The 19,773-nt window shown below is 37.7% G+C and overlaps 1 protein-coding gene across 1 annotated transcript in view; it reads left to right on the forward strand.

The window, feature by feature from the left end:
• The window catches only part of LOC126977732 (cytoplasmic FMR1-interacting protein), a 45,178-nt gene extending 25,871 nt beyond the window's left edge, over window positions 1-19,307 (forward strand). The window contains exons 16-25 of the mRNA XM_050826414.1: window positions 446-619; window positions 1,670-1,808; window positions 3,805-3,891; window positions 7,417-7,616; window positions 8,717-8,850; window positions 9,376-9,567; window positions 13,885-14,009; window positions 15,651-15,729; window positions 17,359-17,453; window positions 19,125-19,307. Coding sequence (XP_050682371.1) covers window positions 446-619; window positions 1,670-1,808; window positions 3,805-3,891; window positions 7,417-7,616; window positions 8,717-8,850; window positions 9,376-9,567; window positions 13,885-14,009; window positions 15,651-15,729; window positions 17,359-17,453; window positions 19,125-19,307 — 1,408 coding nt within the window. The remainder of the gene's footprint in view (window positions 1-445; window positions 620-1,669; window positions 1,809-3,804; window positions 3,892-7,416; window positions 7,617-8,716; window positions 8,851-9,375; window positions 9,568-13,884; window positions 14,010-15,650; window positions 15,730-17,358; window positions 17,454-19,124) is intronic.
• The last annotated feature ends 466 nt before the right edge of the window (window positions 19,308-19,773 follow it).

Raw genomic sequence — 19,773 nt, forward strand, 5'->3', positions numbered from 1 at the left:
GGCGTTCTGGTAGTGTGGAACGCGCGTAAACGGAAATGTTCTTTTTTTGAAATTCATACAGATACCACGCATCGAGCAATAAGAATGTGGCTGTTTGTTAAACCTCTTTGCGCATGAAGGAATCGAAAAAAAAACATAGGAGTGTTGTTATGAAATTCAGTACAACATTACAACACTCGTTTGGATGATGTAATGGTTATTAGAACATTGGGTGTTATAATGTTGGCAATAAGCTAACTATTTCAGAATCTTTAATAGAGGATTTAAAGCATGGGTGTACATAAAACTATTTACACCCATTGTTACATGTTTTGTAGCAAAATAAAGGATTTATTTATTTAAAAATATTTAAATTTGAAAGTGGTTCTGTTGCGTAGCGCAATTGCCCGTGTAAGATTCGCGTAAAAAATATCGTGAAGAATAACTAAAACCATTCATTTTTCAGATATGTGCTGTATCCGTTGGACTTATACAACGACTCGGCGCAGTACGCACTTACTGTGTTCAAAAAGCAGTTCCTCTACGATGAAGTCGAAGCTGAAGTCAATCTGTGCTTCGACCAGTTTGTCTACAAGCTGTCGGAGCTGGTCTACGCGCATTACAAGCAGTTGGCTTCCAGGTGAGGTTCTCGGAACTAATTGCAGTAGAACTAATTATGTGTGTGTATTAAGCACCAGGGGGAGGACTAAGGGAAAGCCAAATGGGCTTCGAAGAAACTGGGTTCTTTTTACAGGAAGGGACGTGACGAGCAGGGCTTTCAGCTGATGGTAATTGATTCAGGATTCTTGAAAAACCTAAAAATTCTGAGCTCTACATAAGGTATTAAGTCTCATTTGCCCAGTAATTACACGGCAGAAATTGGCGCCGTTGTGGTACCCATAATCTAGCCGGCATCCTGTGCAAAGGAGCCTCCCACTGGTAACTGTGATAAGGGAGCCGAGAGTGTTATGGTTAATACACACACTCGAGAGGAAAAGGCCTATTATAATGTGAAAGTTTATTTGAATGATAACTATATAGTTGGAATTAATGTTTCTAACTTTTATTAATGATCATTGTTTTATCCACATTTGAATATTATTGTAACTTTTGTAATTCATTCTGACTTGCACTAAATCTTATATATAAAATTGTCGTGTCACAATGTTAGTTACCTTACTCCTCCGAAACGGCTTTACTGATTTTTACCAAATATTATATACATATTCAGTAAGTCTGAGAATAGGCTACTATCTATTTTTCATACCCCTAAGATTTAATATTTTATAATTATGATTCGGCAAAAAAAATACGTACAACTTCAAATTTTCACCCATCTACGATCAACACCTATTTTTGTATCGCGATTTTTATATTATTCTGTTCCATCCACAGATCAGCAATAGGGTTGCAAGATGGCAACTGAATATAATAATTATTGTAGTACGATAAATTCTATGTACGATATATTTGGTAGGTCTGAGAATCTATTTTTTATGCCGCAAAAATTTTATTTATTACATTTTTTTATTACTTTATTTGGCAATACAACGTTTGCTGGGTCAGCTAGTTACTTATAAAGTTTTATTTTATTTTGGTATCAAACAGTCGCAAAATTACAATTTTAAAGTTATGTACAATAATGTTATAACAGTGAATAAAGATTTTTTTTTTTAATTTTAATATACAGTATGCTACTTGACAAACGTTACCGGGCCGAGTGCGCGGCTCGTGGGGCGAGTACTGGATGCGGGGCGGGGAGGTATGCATCCCTGCTAAGGCAACGACACGTGGCTCTACTGGGGCGACACGTCGACCTGTGCGCACTCGTGAGTATAGCACATATAGTACAGTATAGTACTGTTGGGTTTGTAGGTACACATTCTTATTGATAATTTACTATGTTTGAATTATGTACGTGTGTGCATGCGGAAACGCTGCACTTCATATTATGTGTGTGCGTATTGCACGGAGGCCCGGTTAATTTTTATGATTAATAAATTCAAATTCAAATTTCTTTATTGGTACCAAATTGAGACCTTCTTTTAGGTGACAAAACCTGTGTCAGAAGATCCCGCTCTTCCATACCTATAATCACTAACGGCCGTTCCCAATATTCAGTCTATCTCTTACTTAAGATAAAAATCGTTACTATCGTTGAATTTTCTGTCCCAATAAACTTATCGACGGTAACTCACCTTATCGGTACACGCTGTCTGTCAATGGGACGACGTATAGCTTTCCAGCGATAGAAGTTTATATGGAAATTGCAATTCTCTCGTCCCAATATAAGGCGATAAGAATGACTTATCGGGTATATTGGGACAGCTGCAGATCATTGACAGCTTATTACTAACAGTAGAAGGTAGTAATTTATCTCTATCTGTAGATAGTATATTGGGAACGGCGGTAAGTAGGTACCTACTTAACACTATTAAGGTGTGGGTGTGTGTGTATGGGTGCATTTGTGTGATTAAGTGTGTATGTGAATGTGTATTGTGTAATAAGTTTTATAAATAAATAAAGAATAAAGTTCTTAAGAATTTATTTTGTCAATTTTTTTGTTACAAATAATAAGAGTTAATGTAGTCATTAATACATACTATAGAGTAGGCAGATGTAAACTATTTTTTTTGTTGCTTTAAAATACATAAAAGGGAGCTCCGTCCCCTCATATTTTTAGGTCATTATCCATCTTGTTTAATTTTTTTCACAGTCATAATAATTTTTTTGTGTGTTTATTAATGTTGTAAAGTCATAAAGTAATAAAAAACCCATAAAGGCCTTAACCTCCAAAGGTTTATTGCCGATTCACCTTAATACTTTGAAAATCTCTAGAATTACCTCACTAATTACAACACCAACTTACAAAATAGTATCTTATTAACAGGTAGACATATTTGGACGCTATCTATATATATATAAAATGATAATTGTCTGCTTGAGGCTCAATCACGCCTAAACCACTGATCGTTTCGACGAAACTACCACCATTCGATGCGAAATTTATCCTAGATGGCCACTTATTTTACGAATTCCAACGTTCCTTCATTTTATATTGCTGTTTTACTTTTAAGAACATATTCAAAGGAAAATAATAAAAATATCAGTATGAATAAAAAAATAAAAATTATGAATATGATTTAATTTATTTCCTTTTAAATGTCCCCCAGCCAAGCGGGCGGGAACGGCTAGTGTTAGAATATTAAATAATTAACGATTGCATCGAATCCGACAAACATTAGAAAAAACAATGAATTAAATCAATTCATGTCAGAATCTGTCCCGCTCACACAGTGGCAACATTGCCGTGAGTGCAAGAAAACCTTAATTGACTTAAGGTATAACTTTATGTACTGTATGATACACGGCTCCAAGGACCATATTTCTTATTACAAATCAGCGAGACAAAAGAAAAGAATTAAAATAATCTACCAGGTGATGATTACATTTCACAGTCTCGCTCACACAGTTGTGAACATTGTCGTGTGCGCTAAAAATATTGATTGACTAAAGTTACAATTTTACTCACTGTATTAAAAGTCGAAACGGCTCGAAGGACCATATTACTAAATACAAATCAGCGAGACAAAATAAAGAATTAAAATAATCGAACAGGAGGTGATAACATAGATAAACTACATATTTTTAATTTTTAAGATTATATTTTTATAATAAAATTCCGTATTCTTTCGTCTCACTCTCTTACTGTGGTTTAAATAATAGCTGAATTATTACTCTTAATCATTTCTAAAGTAAACTTTACATTCAGAATGGGGAATAAAAGTTGAAGGCGATGTTTTGTAATAAGGTTTTCTGTTTTAGGTTGCGCAACGGATTAACTCGGATATGCATCGCGCCCTCGACGCAGCGGTCGCAAAGTTTGAAGCCGGCGATATCACTGGAGTTGTGGTAAGTAATGATATATTTTTGTAGTTTATTGGAGGCGCCCGGTATGAGAATAATATGGAGAGTAAAACCTACTCATCAAATGGCATAGTAACGTTTTTGGTGCGCATCATTTCTCGCGCGTCTTTCACTTTCTTGTATTTTGAAGCTTATTCATATACTTTCATAAAGTTAAGTGAAAATTCTATAAATTATGGGAGAAAGTTGTGTAAATAATAGTGCCGGAATATCTGATAAGCACGTGGGTACTAAGTATGTCACAATTCATACATTAATATGACATGTATTGTATATATAAACATGTGTGCTTTGTATTTATTAAATACTAGGTGACCCGACAGACGTTGTTCTGTATATTATAATAAATAAAATAAAGTTTTTATATGAATTTGTCAATAATATATCATAACATCAAAAATTACTTCGTAAAATATGCACCCTGCTGTCGTAATAAAATTGTTTCACAGCAGAACTGTCAAACCGTGCGTCAATAAATTCTCTCATAGAAATTATGTATGGACACATCAAAGGAAAAACAAATTTGTTGTTTTTTTTTAAGCAGCATTTTCCTATTTATTCACCTTTTAAACCTTCTCTGGACTTCCACAAATTTTTCAAGACCAAAATTAGCCAAATCGGTCCAGCCGTTCTCGAGTTTTAGCGAGACTAACGAACAACAATTCATTTTTATATATTTAAATATTGAATTATCAATATAGTTCATATACATTTATATATGATGTCGATCTTTTTTAATTAATACGCTTTTATTAGCTTCTGCTGTATGTCTGCTGTATGTCTATGTCTGTTTATAACCGAGTCCATTGGACTTGTTTCTGTTTAGTACCTGTTCAAAGACATTCGTTCTTGAGGAGTAAACTCCAGTCGTGCGTCGGAGCTGACACACACCTTTATTTGTTATTTCATAACCATATTCTAAAGGAGGATGGCGAGAATACATGTATTTTGGAACCCACTGAAAAAAGTGGCGTACATCATGGAAACCTATAAATAATTATAGAACGTAGCAAAACTAAGAAAAAGGCAAATCATAAGTGAGTCTAATAAAGTGGGAGAAAAAAGATATACCTAAAAACAAAATATAACTTAAAATTATTAATCATTATCTATTGTTCAATCAATAATTTGTATCTTATATCTATGCCTAATTACTGTCTGATAAAAGATAATATAATATATATTATGTGGAAGGTTGCCATAAGCTAATAATTGAGGTATCGAATCTTTTAACGATACCTACTGATTTTAGTATCAATAACGATAATAACCTTATTGTGAATTACTACTGAATTAAACCGACTCAAATCGGTAATTAATAATTAATATTATCATTAACTATCTAGTTTGATGGTGTCGGAACATCCTAAAAATGATCCTGTCATATCAATTGCGCAAAACGTTCCGTTAGTACAAGATGACTTATTTTTTAATATATTATAATAACTTCCTTCTTTTGACCCCCGATCTTAGCGCCTCAATAATTTTTGTATAAACTTAATATAAACTTATACTTGTACGATGCTTTCTTAATTTTTAAATTATGTGGGTCCATTCTTGTCATACTCCTTTAGTGGACTGTTTGTTTTATATGTTCTCCAAAAGAAATTTAAGGGGATGAGACCGATAGTACAAACAGTTACTATGAAGTCTGCGTTATTTTGCGGGAGATATGGGCGTGGCGTTCATTATACAATAACGAATCACATAGCTTCCCGCCAAAAGCGATGTGTCCCATTGGCGCAATTTATATTATACTACTAATTTCTATGATAATTGTCTTGTGGATATGCCCAGAAGCAGCGACTGTTATGATTTTATAGTATTAAACACAATAAAGTAAGTATGATGACTTACGGTACACAGACGTGGTCGCTAACTATGGGCCTTATGAGAAAGATTATGGTCGCTCAGAGGGCAATGGAGAGGGCTATGCTCGGAGTTTCCCTGCGAGATGAAATCAGATATGAGGAGATCCGTAGGAGAACCAATGTCACTGACGCAGCCTAAATGATTGCGAAACTGAAGCGGTACTGGGCAGGGCATATAGTTCGACGAACAGATGGCCGTTGGGGCAGTAAAGTCCTCGAATGGCGACCACGTACCGGAAGACGCAGTGTTGGTAGGTCCCCCACAAGATGGACCGACGATCTGGTCAAGATCGCCGGAATACGTTGGATGAGGGCAGCGCAGGACCGATCAAATCAAATCAAATCAAAATCAGTTTATTCAAGTAGGTCACGAAAATGACACTTATGAATGTCAAAAAAAAAAATAAAAAAAAAATATTTTTCTTATTGAATCTACCGCTACTTCGTAAAGGGTTGAGCTAATGAGAAGAAGTAGCAAGAAACTCATTGCCACTATTTTATATCAAGATTTACAGATCATTTCAATTACAATGTAAAATGATGCAACAAACACACTCAAACGTCAAATAGTCATTGTCTTACATGAGTAAGTCAAAAAAATAAATGTAAATTAATACAAAAGTTATTGAGTACAGTAGCTGTATCATCCACATACACAATAAATCAATAAAGGTATTCTGTGAGCATTTTATAAGCGATTATAAATAAATAAACATGTATATATCCATACATATATATATATATATATATATATATATATATATATATATGTACAAAATAACTTTTAAGAATCTGAAACCGAGTCCCCGGCAACAGGTTCATCCCGCCACCACAAGCAGCGCCCGTTCACGAGCATGAAGCATGAGCCAGCCATCGCCTCCCTCAACCATATTTTAGGGAAGGGGACGACCCGTCCCATGTCGCCGCCACAAGCAGTGACATTTAAGCGAGCATGATGAAACCTGTTACGACAACTCAGCAAACAACAATAAAATAATCCTAATACATCCATATAATCCTACATATCATGCAATACTCACCAAATACCTCTACTTACAATTTGACAATTCTGCTTAAACTTGTAATTAATATTATATTTTTAGTAACAGTAATCAAAAGCTCAATCCTTTAGGGTAATCTAATCAAAATCACCTTATTCAGGCAGATCAAGGAAATGACTTTTCTTTTTATATCCACCTCCTTTGAGGGTTGAGCTTTAATAAGAAGTGGCAAGAAACTCTTTGTGGCAATCACTCACAAATCATTTCAGTTACAATATATGTAAAGTGATGCAGCAATAATACTCAAACTACAAATAATCAAAAAAAAATGTAAATTAATACGTAAAAAACAAGAGCTATTGAGTACATTCACGGCCGACTACTACTGTATCAACAATAATACCAGGCCATGGTACAGTAGATGCATCAACTCACACATACCGTAAATAAATAAAGGGATTTAGCGACCATTTTATTAGAAATAATGAAAAATATAAAAATTTTAATTTTAAAACCATGAGGTGGAGTTTCCGGCTACAGTATCATCCTGCACATAACACAGGCTATATATGCTTAACTTGGGGCAAGATAATTTCTGTCAAAAAGTGTGTCAATATTATAAATGTTTTTTTTTTCAGGAATTAGAAGGTCTGATCGCGGTTAACAGACTTTGCCACAAACTGTTAAGCCGCTACTTGACCCTGGATGAGTTCGAGGCTATTCTACGGGAGTCGGATCACGGGGTACTGGCTCCGTACGGCAGGGTTACTCTCCATGTCTTCTGGGAGTTAAACTATGACTTCTTGCCAAATTATTGCTACAACGCCGCTACCGATAGGTAACTAATTACCGTACTTATTATAACACTAGAAATATGGGATTGCTTGTAACTAATTCTAGCAGGCTACATAAGATACATAATAGCTTTAAGGGTAGATGTATACACTTTTATAATAAAGTCCCAGCCACTGTTCAGGAATTAAAAATAAATTTAAATGTTTTATTAAAAAATCTCTGTCGTAACTCCTACTACTCCACAGCTGAATATCTAAGTGATCGGACAGCCTGGGACTAGATTATGCTTATTTTATAGCAATAGCAATGACAGTATAATATTGTATATTTTTATTGAAAAGAGCGCAAAGAAAGAATACTGGGAGAGTTTCTTTCTCCGCTTCTTCTCTCTCAGAGCGCCATTTCTTTCGGAAGCAGTAATGGTATCTAGTATATTAGAAATGACATCAAAAACAATTCTAAAGGAATCAATTTTGAGAAAATAAATGCCTTTTATGCCTTTTTAACATTATTAATAAATTGTTTAGTTTTTGTATATATCTACCAGTGGGAGGCTCCTTTGCACAGGAAGCCGGCAAGATTATACGGCGCCTATTTCTGCCGTGAAGCAGTAATGTGTAAACATTACTGTGTTTCGGTCTGAAGGGCGCCGTAACTAGTGAAATTACTTGGCAAATGAGACTTCACATCTCATGTCTCAAGGTGACGAGCGCACTTGTAGTGCCGCTCAGAAGTTTTGAGTTTATCAAGAATAAATTACCATCAGCTGAACGTCCTGCTCATCTCGTCCCTTATTTTCATAAAAAAAAAACCTTTGTATAAATTAATGATATTTGTTGGAGGTGTCGGAAAATAAGCTGTCTGGGAGCTTTCAAGGAAAACGCTATCTGAGCCCTTTGAGATATAACAAAATAATTTATGGTGGAATTGTGCATCTTATATAGGACTACAGATAGACATATGACATTACATCACATATCACTATATCCATTGTTCCCATCCAAAAACGATAACATATTTTCGATGGCTTTAGACTGCTATATTCCCGAATTCTTACATCATATTTTATTTCTTTTGACAGAACAGCGACTCGGGTCAGCTAGTAATAAATATTTCATTTCATTTCCAATTTTTACCCACCAGATTTGTGAAGTGTCGCGGCATCCAGTTTGCGGCTGGAGTCCAACGGGAGAAGCCTCAGCAGTATGGGCATGCGATGCTGTGGGGTTCCAAGCAGCTCAGCCTCGCTTACTCCGCGCAATATGCCCAGTACAACGGTAGGTATACCTTCATAATATAATAATAATAATTATATTTTTAACCGACTTCAAAAAAGGAGGAGGCTCTCAATTCGTATATTCTTTTTTTTATGTTTGTTACCTCGAAACTATGGACTGGGTGAACCGATTTTGACAATTCTTTTTTTATTTGAAAGCTGGTGCTTCCCGTGTTGTCCCATTGTAGTTTGGTCCAGATCTGACAGTGGCATCCATGAGAAAACCATATAAGTCTTAAAATCCAAAAATAACAATAATCGTAACTAGAATTAGACAATTTAATTATATTGTATAAAAATACGCAATTATTTTTATACTATTCTGTATATCTATCCCCTTATTCATAATAGTCTGCTAACTTAAAGCATTGCTAATTCTCGCTCTGTCTTCTTCTATTGACCTAAGTCAGAATGAGAGAAAACACTCCTAAGCGGCTGTTTAAAGTTAGCGGACCATTATGAATAAGGGGGCTATTGTTTTAGAATTATATCGATCAATTGAATATTTGTTTTCATTTTTATTCAGGTTTTGTGGGCCCTCAGCATCTGCACGCTTTGGTGCGTCTGCTTGGCTATCAGGGTGTCGCTGTGGTGGTTTCCGAACTCCTGGGGGTGGCAAGGGGCTTGCTCCACGGAACCCTGGCACAGTTCACACGGGCCCTCGCGGCTGCAATGCCCAGGCACTGCAAACTGCCGAGATACGACTACGGTTCCAATGGTAAGATGTAAAATCGACTGTTAGGCGGGGTTGCAAAAACTAACTTTAGAAACAGGGATTAGTAAAAAAATAAAGACTCCGTGTCACCTAACATTGTTATGTAACACTGTTGTGTAGCACCAAAACAAGCCGATTAACGTGTAAATACATAGCCCCACGCACACACTTACACTACTACAGGCCGATAGGCGGCCATTATGACAATTGTCATCGTCTGTGACAGATCAGTTTGCGTCTCAATAAAATATTTTAAAAATGCCGTCGTGCGTTGTGAAAAAATGTAAAAAACGATACTATATAAGTATTTGTGGATATATGATTATTTAAGGGAGAAAAAATTGTGTAACTAGTATCCCCCGTAACCGCACACACACTAGCATAACGGTGCTTCACTTGCTAATATCACGGCGTGGAGTCCTACTTTTTTTACTCGTCCGTGTTTAGCAATAACAATCATGTGAAAGTACAGATGATGGACTGATGAGTTGCACCAATTGTAATTTTTTTAGATGACGTCTCAACTTTAACTGCGAACCGTAACCGTTCAATCTTCGCCGGTTAAAGCTATCATTATCATCATCAGCCGGAAGATGTCCACCGCTGGACAAATGCCTCCCCCAAAGATCTCCACAATGATCGGTACTGCGCTGCCCTCATCCAACGTATTCCGGCGATCTTGACCAGATCGTCGGTCCAATCCGGTCGGTCGATCTGCGAGATCGAATCAGAAATGAGATCTGTAGGAGAACCAAAGTTACCGAAATAGTCCAAATGTTTGCGAGACTGAAGTGGCAGTAGGCAGGGCACATAGTTCGACAGACAGATGGCCGTTGGGGCAGTAAAGTCCTCTAATCACGGCCACGTACCGGAAGACGCAGTGTTGGTAGAACCCCACAAAATGGACCGACGATCTGGTTAAAGCTATATCTATACTAATATTATAAAGCTGCAGTGTTTGTTTGTTTGTTTGTTTGTTTGAACGCGCTAATCTCTGGTACTACTGGTCCGATTTGAATGATTCTTTCAGTGTTGGGTAGTCCATTTATCGAGGAAGGCTATAGGCTATGTTTTTTTTTTCAAAATTAGGGATCCGTAATAAAATTGCTATTTTGTAACACAAGGTGTAAAATCGAAAACCTATTTTTGCGTGCGCTGCAAAAACTATTGACAATAGAACAAAATGATGTACAGGCTATAATATAGGCAATATTTTATTACTTATAAAACTATCGCGTGAATTATACTTTATATTGCAAAACAACGTTTGCCGGGTCAGCTAGTAACTAATAAATATTCGATATTAACTTTATATTTCACTTTTTAATTTTAACTATCCCAAGGAATACGGTGGCGCAACACATTCCTCAGTCTATGTTCACCAGTGGGAGGCTTCTTTGCACAGCAAGCCTGCTAGATTATGGGTACCACAACGGCGTCTATTTCTGCCGTGAAGCAGTAATGTGTAACCATTGCTGTGTTTAGGTCTGAAGGGCGCCGTAGCTAGTGAAATTATTGGGCAAATGAGACATAACATATTATGTCTCAAGGTGACGAGCGCAGTTGTAGTGCCGCTCAGAATTTTTGAGTTTTTCATGAATCCTGAACGGCACTGCATTGTAATGGGTAGGGCGTATGAATTTTCATCAGCTGATCGTCTTGCTCGTCCCTTATTTTCATAAAAAAGTTATTACTGTTATTATTTTACAGTGGCCTTCGAAGAGATTTTACCACTCTGTGTAGTCCCTTTCGAGCCAACGCTCCTGTGATTTCTCTAATGTTGCAGGAGAATGTGAGCGGTGGTGATTATTTTTCATCGGATGATCCTTACGTTCGATGGTCCTTCGAATCCGATTTTTAAAAAAAACATGCATGTTTGTTTTGAACACCTCTATGACTTGGTGACATACTCTTGTTTTCTAGCTCAATATACTCTGCAAAAACCCTGATTGTCCATTTTAGTCTGTGTCAAAATTCTTATTAGTGTTGGCATCGTTGCTTGTAAAATCCACTGTAATTACATTATGTAGAAAAAAAATTGCGTGCGTACAAAGTACACATGTCAGAAGTGAAACGTGCATTGTGAATGAACCTCTGTACTGCATATGAAGTCCTGGTATCTGTTGCTAGGATGATACAGGATTTCAACCGCTATGAAAGACATTACTATCACCGCTACCTTATTTATGTTGTTTTGGTGTCTATGTAGTAATACGCCGTGCGCATGACCTCGGAATATATTAAGGTATACTCTCGTCATACATAAGACAATCTCTTCTCCAACTATGATCGCCTGGTACCAAAACACTGTATAATGCTTTCCATCCTATTTTGTTCCACCTTAAATCTTATGAATTTATGAGTCTGTCTCGCTTCATCGACTTTCAAATCATAACTATGCTAAAGAAGCTTTCACGTCAATAATTTATTTAAAAGTCAAGTTCATCTATTGATGAAACAAACTCTCTCCTGGGTCTTCCGTGTAGGCCCTCACGGGCATCTGGGTTACTGTACTATCACCGCTACCTTATTTATGTTGTTTTGGTGTCTATGTAGTAATACGCCGTGCGCATGACCTCGGAATATATTAAGGTATACTCTCGTCATACATAAGACAATCTCTTCTCCAACTATGATCGCCTGGTACCAAAACACTGTATAATCTTTCCATCTCATTTTGTTCCACCTTAAATCTTATGAATTTATGAGTCTGTCTCGCTTCATCGACTTTCAAATCATAACTATGCTAAAGAAGCTTTCACGTCAATAATTTATTTAAAAGTCAAGTTCATCTATTGATGAAACAAACTCTCTCCTGGGTCTTCCGTGTAGGCCCTCACGGGCATCTGGGTTACTGTACTATCACCGCTACCTTATTTATGTTGTTTTGGTGTCTATGTAGTAATACGCCGTGCGCATGACCTCGGAATATATTAAGGTATACTCTCGTCATACATAAGACAATCTCTTCTCCAACTATGATCGCCTGGTACCAAAACACTGTATAATCTTTCCATCTCATTTTGTTCCACCTTAAATCTTATGAATTTATGAGTCTGTCTCGCTTCATCGACTTTCAAATCATAACTATGCTAAAGAAGCTTTCACGTCAATAATTTATTTAAAAGTCAAGTTCATCTATTGATGAAACAAACTCTCTCCTGGGTCTTCCGTGTAGGCCCTCACGGGCATCTGGGTTACTGTACTATCACCGCTACCTTATTTATGTTGTTTTGGTGTCTATGTAGTAATACGCCGTGCGCATGACCTCGGAATATATTAAGGTATACTCTCGTCATACATAAGACAATCTCTTCTCCAACTATGATCGCCTGGTACCAAAACACTGTATAATCTTTCCATCTCATTTTGTTCCACCTTAAATCTTATGAATTTATGAGTCTGTCTCGCTTCATCGACTTTCAAATCATAACTATGCTAAAGAAGCTTTCACGTCAATAATTTATTTAAAAGTCAAGTTCATCTATTGATGAAACAAACTCTCTCCTGGGTCTTCCGTGTAGGCCCTCACGGGCATCTGGGTTACTGTACTATCACCGCTACCTTATTTATGTTGTTTTGGTGTCTATGTAGTAATACGCCGTGCGCATGACCTCGGAATATATTAAGGTATACTCTCGTCATACATAAGACAATCTCTTCTCCAACTATGATCGCCTGGTACCAAAACACTGTATAATGCTTTCCATCCTATTTTGCTCCACCTTAAATCTTATGAATTTAAGAGTCTGTCTCGCTTCATCGACTTTCAAATCATAGCTATGCTAAAGAAGCTTTCACGTCAATAATTTATTTAAAACTCAAGTTCATCTATTGATGAAACAAACTCTCTTCTGGGTCTTCCGTGTAGGCCCTCACGGGCATCTGGGTTACTGTTCGGGGCGATGTCAGTGATATAATAATAATCGCCGCCTGCAACTACAGGTGGGGCTCTGGGTGGGACCAGTTGGTCCGTAGTGTCCTATCCGTGATGTCATATCCGGTTGTATACTGCTGCAGCAAGGTCGAGCCCGCCTATAATGTACAGGTGAGGGCCCATCAGCCAGCGGCGAGGAAGCAGTCGTGTCCTAGGAGACTAGGTCACGTGGTAGCCCTCCTATGTCCGCCGGTCGTCGATGGTATGGCGCGATGCCACGCAAATGCTGGGATCACGCACGATGAATCAAATTTCGACAGCTCGTTGCTTATTTAAACAATTTATTCACTTTGGTAGCGTGTTTTAAATACATACATGGTCCGCCATCTAGTAGCGGACACCGAAACTACGTGAACAATCATACATTACCTTCAAAATTTCAGGTGTCCTGGGCTATTACCACGCGCAGCTGACGGACATTGTGCAGTACCCGGACGCGAGGACGGAGCTGTTCCATGCCTTCCGAGAACTCGGCAATATCATCCTCTTCTGCATGCTGATTGAGCAGGTAAATGAAAATGTTGATCATATCAACGTGTGGCAATTATACAAGTATATTTATTTTTTTAATTATTAATTTATCGCGTGCACCGGTAAGATTTTCCCCTGCCAAACTGGATACGCCGCTAAACTTGTCATATTTAATTTTATATAGCCATACTGGCATAGCAGTAATAATTAAAAAATCAATAAATATATACATACATACACATGCAGTCCATCATTTTATTAAATATGTACTTAGCTTAAAATTCGAAACGGAACGTGCTGCTCTCAAGCAAGTTATTACAAATAATAAAAGTAATATTTGTCGTAAATTATTAGAAAAACACAAAATGTACCAAAAGAAGCTTACACATTAATTAAAAAAAATTATGAAATTCGTGTGAATAATGAGGTTCGTGAAATCAAATGTAATATCAGGTACCTACACTCGCCACGCGTGACTTTGAGTGGTATAGCTTCGTCTGGGACCTAACAATCCAAGCGGGCAGGCACCGACTTAAACCCTATCAATAGGTAGCACATACAAATAATAGTACCTTATTAAAAGTTATAGTTTATACTTTTGAGTTTTAGAAGTCGGTTTTTTTAAACGTTGTTTTTTTTACTGAAACTATTAACTCGCCTCTCAGATTGTCAAAACTTGCAGAATTTTCAGCGAGGGACTGAGAAGTCAACTCAATCTATTAATTCACATCAATTTCATCTCATTACATTTGGGCCCAATTAAGTATGCTTAAATTAAGGATTGGTCTCCGCTGCGCTCTCACTAGATACCGCAGTACCTAAGAATTATAGCTTTTCTATTATTGTAACTTTATATTGCAGTATTGTCTATTTTATCTATATCTATATTGGCTATTTGTAAAGATATTGAGGCTTGTGTGCATGACATCTTGACACTCAACCTTTAAAGTTTTGTAACTTATATACGCTTTTATGAAATTAACAAAATACAAAATACTTACTGATGATATGTGATCCCAGTGTCTTTCTCATTTCTTGTAGTATTATTTTTACAAAGTTTTACTACGCAACCCGGCATTTTAGTTACAATTATAAGCAAAGTTAAACAGAACATGTGGCACGCCAACGCCACACATTGTTCGGGACTGGCTCGAGTGCGCCCAGTTGGGCGTAGTATTAGTTGCTGCACTTTGCGACTACGCCTGCGGTATCTAGTTGGAGCATAGCGAAGACCAACACATAATCTAAGATTGTAACCCTGATCCCAGGAAATGTTCAAAACAAAAGTATTACGTTATTCAAATGAATTGTTAAAAATCGTTTGTGTGGTAAAGATTACTATAACATAAATTACTTTCTTAATGATACCACAGATTGGGAATGGAGTGACCGCCCTCAGGCTATTAAATAATAAGTTTAATTGTACAATGTCACTTTGTAAACATATTTTTTGTTGAAAAAAAAAATAGCCCGCTGAGTTTGTTGCGCCCATTCTTCTCAGGCCTGAGGCATTCATTTTGGAATTGGTGGTAGTTTTCTGACTTTCAATAAGTGATGTCACATCCTATTTTGAATAAAAATATTTGAGTTTGAATCGTTTCCGTCTCGTTTGTAGTATTTGATGCATGTGTAGTATGAATTGAAGTCTGGAGTTTTAAACGATACTATTTCTCCTCAGGCCCTCAGTCAGGAAGAGGTGACTGATCTCCTCCACGCTGCGCCCTTCCAGAACATTCTACCGCGTCCATATACAGCTGGTAATGTTATCATATTAACCTAAAACCTTAGCTTTTATTTACGAAAATACGAGATGAGCAGGACGTTCAGCTGATGGTAATTGATACGCCCTACCCATTACAATGCAGTGCCGTTACGAGTAGGAGGCTACTTTGCACAGGATGCCGGCTAGTTTTATGGGTACCACAACGGCGCCTATTTCTGCCATGAAGCACTTATGTGTAAACATTACTGTGTTTCGGTCTGAAGGGTTCTGTAGCTAGTGAAATTACTGGGCAAATGAGGCTTAACATCTTATGTCTCAAGGTGACGAGCGCAGTAGTAATGCCGCACAGAATTTTTGGAGTTTTTCAAGTATTCAGAGTGGTATTGCATTGTAATGGGCAGGGCGTATCAATTACCATCAGCTGAACGTCGTGCTCGTCTCGTCCCTTATTTTCATAAAAAAATGTACCGCTCAGGATTCTTGAAAATCCCCAAAAATCCCCATTCTGAGCGGCACTACCACTGCGCTCGTCACCTTGAGACATTAGATGTTAAGTCTCATTTGCCCAGTTATTTCACTAGCTACGGCGCTCTTCAGACCGAAACACAGTAATTGTTATACATTATTTGTTCATGGCAAAAATAGGCGCCGTTGTGGTACCCATAATCTAGCCGGCTTCATGTGCAAAGGAACCTCCCACTGGCTGCTGCTAGATAACCGATGAAAACAGGCCACGTTTATTATTTTAGTGTGCGTGCATTGCTCAAAATATAGGTTAACAGTAAACCTCAAGTTTTCACAGATGTCTGCCTAGACGTATGAATGATCTTAGCATGAGCGTTATAAATATCTGAGCCGCCATCTTTGATGTCGGCCATATTGGATTTAAAATGGCTTCCCCTAAGCATAAAACCTAACTTTTCGATACTTCTTTAAAATTTATTTTCCAATAGTTGTATATTATATCGATTGCCAATTCCGCGGCCATCTGGAGATCAAAGCCAAATTAACTTCAAAGAAACTGGTCGTCATAAATAGAGCACGGCAATACTCCAAGCCGGCCCACATTCTAGCGCTCTACAAAGCGCAGGTCCGGCCACACATGGAGTATTGCTGTCATCTCTGGTCTGGCGCACCCCAGTATCAGCTCGATCCAATTGACCGCGTGCAAGGCAGAGCAGCTCGAATTGTCGGGGACCCAGTGCTCCGTGAACGGCTGGACCACTTGGCGTTGCGTAGAGACGTCGCTTCATTGTGTGTCTTCTACCGCATTTATCACGGGGAGTGTTCCGAAGAGCTGTTCTACCTGATTCCTGCCGCCGAATTCCACACGCCACAAGTTAGGATGTCATCCCCACCATCTGGATGTGTGGCGGTCCTCCACAGTGCGGTTTTCAAGGAGCTTTCTTCCACATACTACAAAGCTGTGGAATGAGCTTCCTTGTGTGGTGTTTTCGCGACGATACGACATTGGTACCTTCAATGTTACTTGTTGCTACGGAACCCTTCGTGGGCGAGTCGGACTCGACTCGCACTTGGCCGCTTTTTTGCTTACACAAATCACATATTGAACACCAAAAACTGCTACTGTATATTTTGTTAAAAAGAGCGGAAAAAAGTATGCTGGAAGAGTTTCTTCATTCATTCATTCATATGTCCACAGAAGGAGAAAAGCCGGAGACGAAACAGAAGCGACTCGAGGCCAAGTACTCCGCACTGCAAATAGTTCAAAATGTGGAAAAGTACGGAACTGCCAAGGTAAGATTTACTATTGAGTTCTTTTGACGTACTATAGACAATATGTTATTTTTTTAAAGTGATAACCCTCACTTTTTTATGATAATAAGGGACGACACGAGCAGGACGTTCAGCTGATAGTAACTGATACGCCCTGCGCATTACTATGCAGTGCCGCTCAGGATTATTGAAAAACTTAAAAAATTCTACAATATTTGTACTACAATAATTGCGCTCGTCACTTTGAGATGTCGATACCTTTGCACAGGATGCCGGCTAGATTATGGGTACCAAAACGGCGCCTATTTCAAATGACAGGGATGAAATGACAGGGCAAATGAGACTTAACATCATAATTCAATCACTCAGAATTTTTGGGGTTTTTCAAGAATCCTGAGTGGCACTGCATTGTAATGGGCAGGGCGTTACAATTACCATCAGCTGAACGCCCAGCTCGTCTCGTCCCTTATGTATATATATAAAAATGAATTGCTGTTTGTAGTCTCGCTAAAACTCGAGAACGGCTGGACCGATTTGGCTAATTTTGGTCTTGAATTCAAATTCAAATATTTTTATTCAAAATAGGATTTATAATCACTTATTGAACGTCAAAATCTACCACCCCTTCAAAAGAGACTGCCTCAGACCTGAGAAGAATGGGCGCAAGAAACTCAGCGGGCTTTTTTTTTATATAAAATATGGATTACAATGTAATATCGTACAATAAACATTTATAATTAAAGAGCCTGAGGGTGTTCGCTTTAATCCCAGTCCGTGGTGTCATTAAGAAAATCGTTTATGCTATAATAACCTTTCCCACACAAACGTTTTTTAAGAATTCTTTTAAATTTCGTAACACATTTGTTTTGTACATTTTCTGGGATCATATTGTAGAAGCATATACATCGCTCAACAAAAGACTTACTAACACGACCCAACCGAGTAGTAGGCATAACAAGTTTATGTTTGTTCCTCGTGTTAACATTATGAATGTCACAGTTTCTAGAAAATTCCTCAATGTGCTTATGAACATACAAAACATTATCAAAAATGTATTGAGAAGCAACAGTGAAAATGTTTATTTCTTTAAATTTTTCTCTTAATGATTCTTTAGGACCTAGGTTATAAATCGCGCGAATAGCCCTCTTCTGCAGCACAAAGATAGTATTAATATCGGCCGCACTGCCCCATAACAATATACCATAGGACATAATACTATGAAAATAACTAAAGTATACTAATCTCGCCGTATCTATGTCAGTTAACCGTCTGATTTTCTTAACCGCATATGCTGCAGAACTAAGCCTATTCGCCAATCCTTTAATATGGGGGCCCCACTGCAATTATTTGTGGAAGTCCAGAGAAGGTTTAAAAGGTGAATAAATAGGAAAATGGTGCTAAATTAAATAAAAACAACAAATTTATATTTCCTTTCATGTGTCCATACATATTTTCTATGAGAGAATTTATTGACGCACGGTTTGACAGTTCTGCTGTGAAACAATTTCATTAAGACAGCTGGGTGCATATTTTACGAAGTAATTGTTAATGTTATGATATATTATTGACAAATTCATATAAAAACATTATTTTATTTATTATATACAGTACAACGTCTGTCGAGTCAGCTAGTTTTCAATAAAAAAAAACTTTTTTACAGCACATAGTTTAACTTTAAAAATTTTGTTTCAGCAAAGCCAGTTGTCTCGCGAAGGTGACCTGCTGACTCGAGAGCGGCTCTGCTGCGGTCTCTCTCTGTTCTCCGTGGTGCTGAGGAGACTTCGCGCTTGTCTGGTGGCGCCCCAGTGGCCGGCACCTCCCACTTCACACCACGCGCCTCTGCATACTGACGACACAACTGAGTTCCACAGGTGATCACCCAGAAATAAACTAGGTCAAAAAGACTAAAAAAAAATATTGAAGTAGGCGTTACTTTGCGGAAATCCATTATTATCCAAATATAATAATAATATTGACACACTGTTTACACAAATTATCTTGCCCCAAGTTAAGCATATATAGCCTGTGTTATGTGTTACAAGACAATGATATATTTAATACAATAAACTTACTTTAACATACATAAATACATTGAAACATCCATGACTCGGATACAAACATCCATATTCATCATACAAATGCTTGCACCTACCGGGATTCGAACCCGGGACCTCTAGCTTAGTAGGTAGGATCGCTAACCACTCGGCTATACAGGTCGCCAAATGTTTTGAGTTTTTCTTTAGTGTTAATTCCGCCAATATATGTCTTTTAAACAATTCAACACGTGTTTCGCCTCTACACGAGGCATCCTCAGGACATGTTGACTCGCCAAAATCTGGCA

The sequence above is a fragment of the Leptidea sinapis genome, chromosome 2 (genome assembly GCF_905404315.1).
Source record: "Leptidea sinapis chromosome 2, ilLepSina1.1, whole genome shotgun sequence".
NCBI lineage: Eukaryota > Metazoa > Arthropoda > Insecta > Lepidoptera > Pieridae > Leptidea > Leptidea sinapis.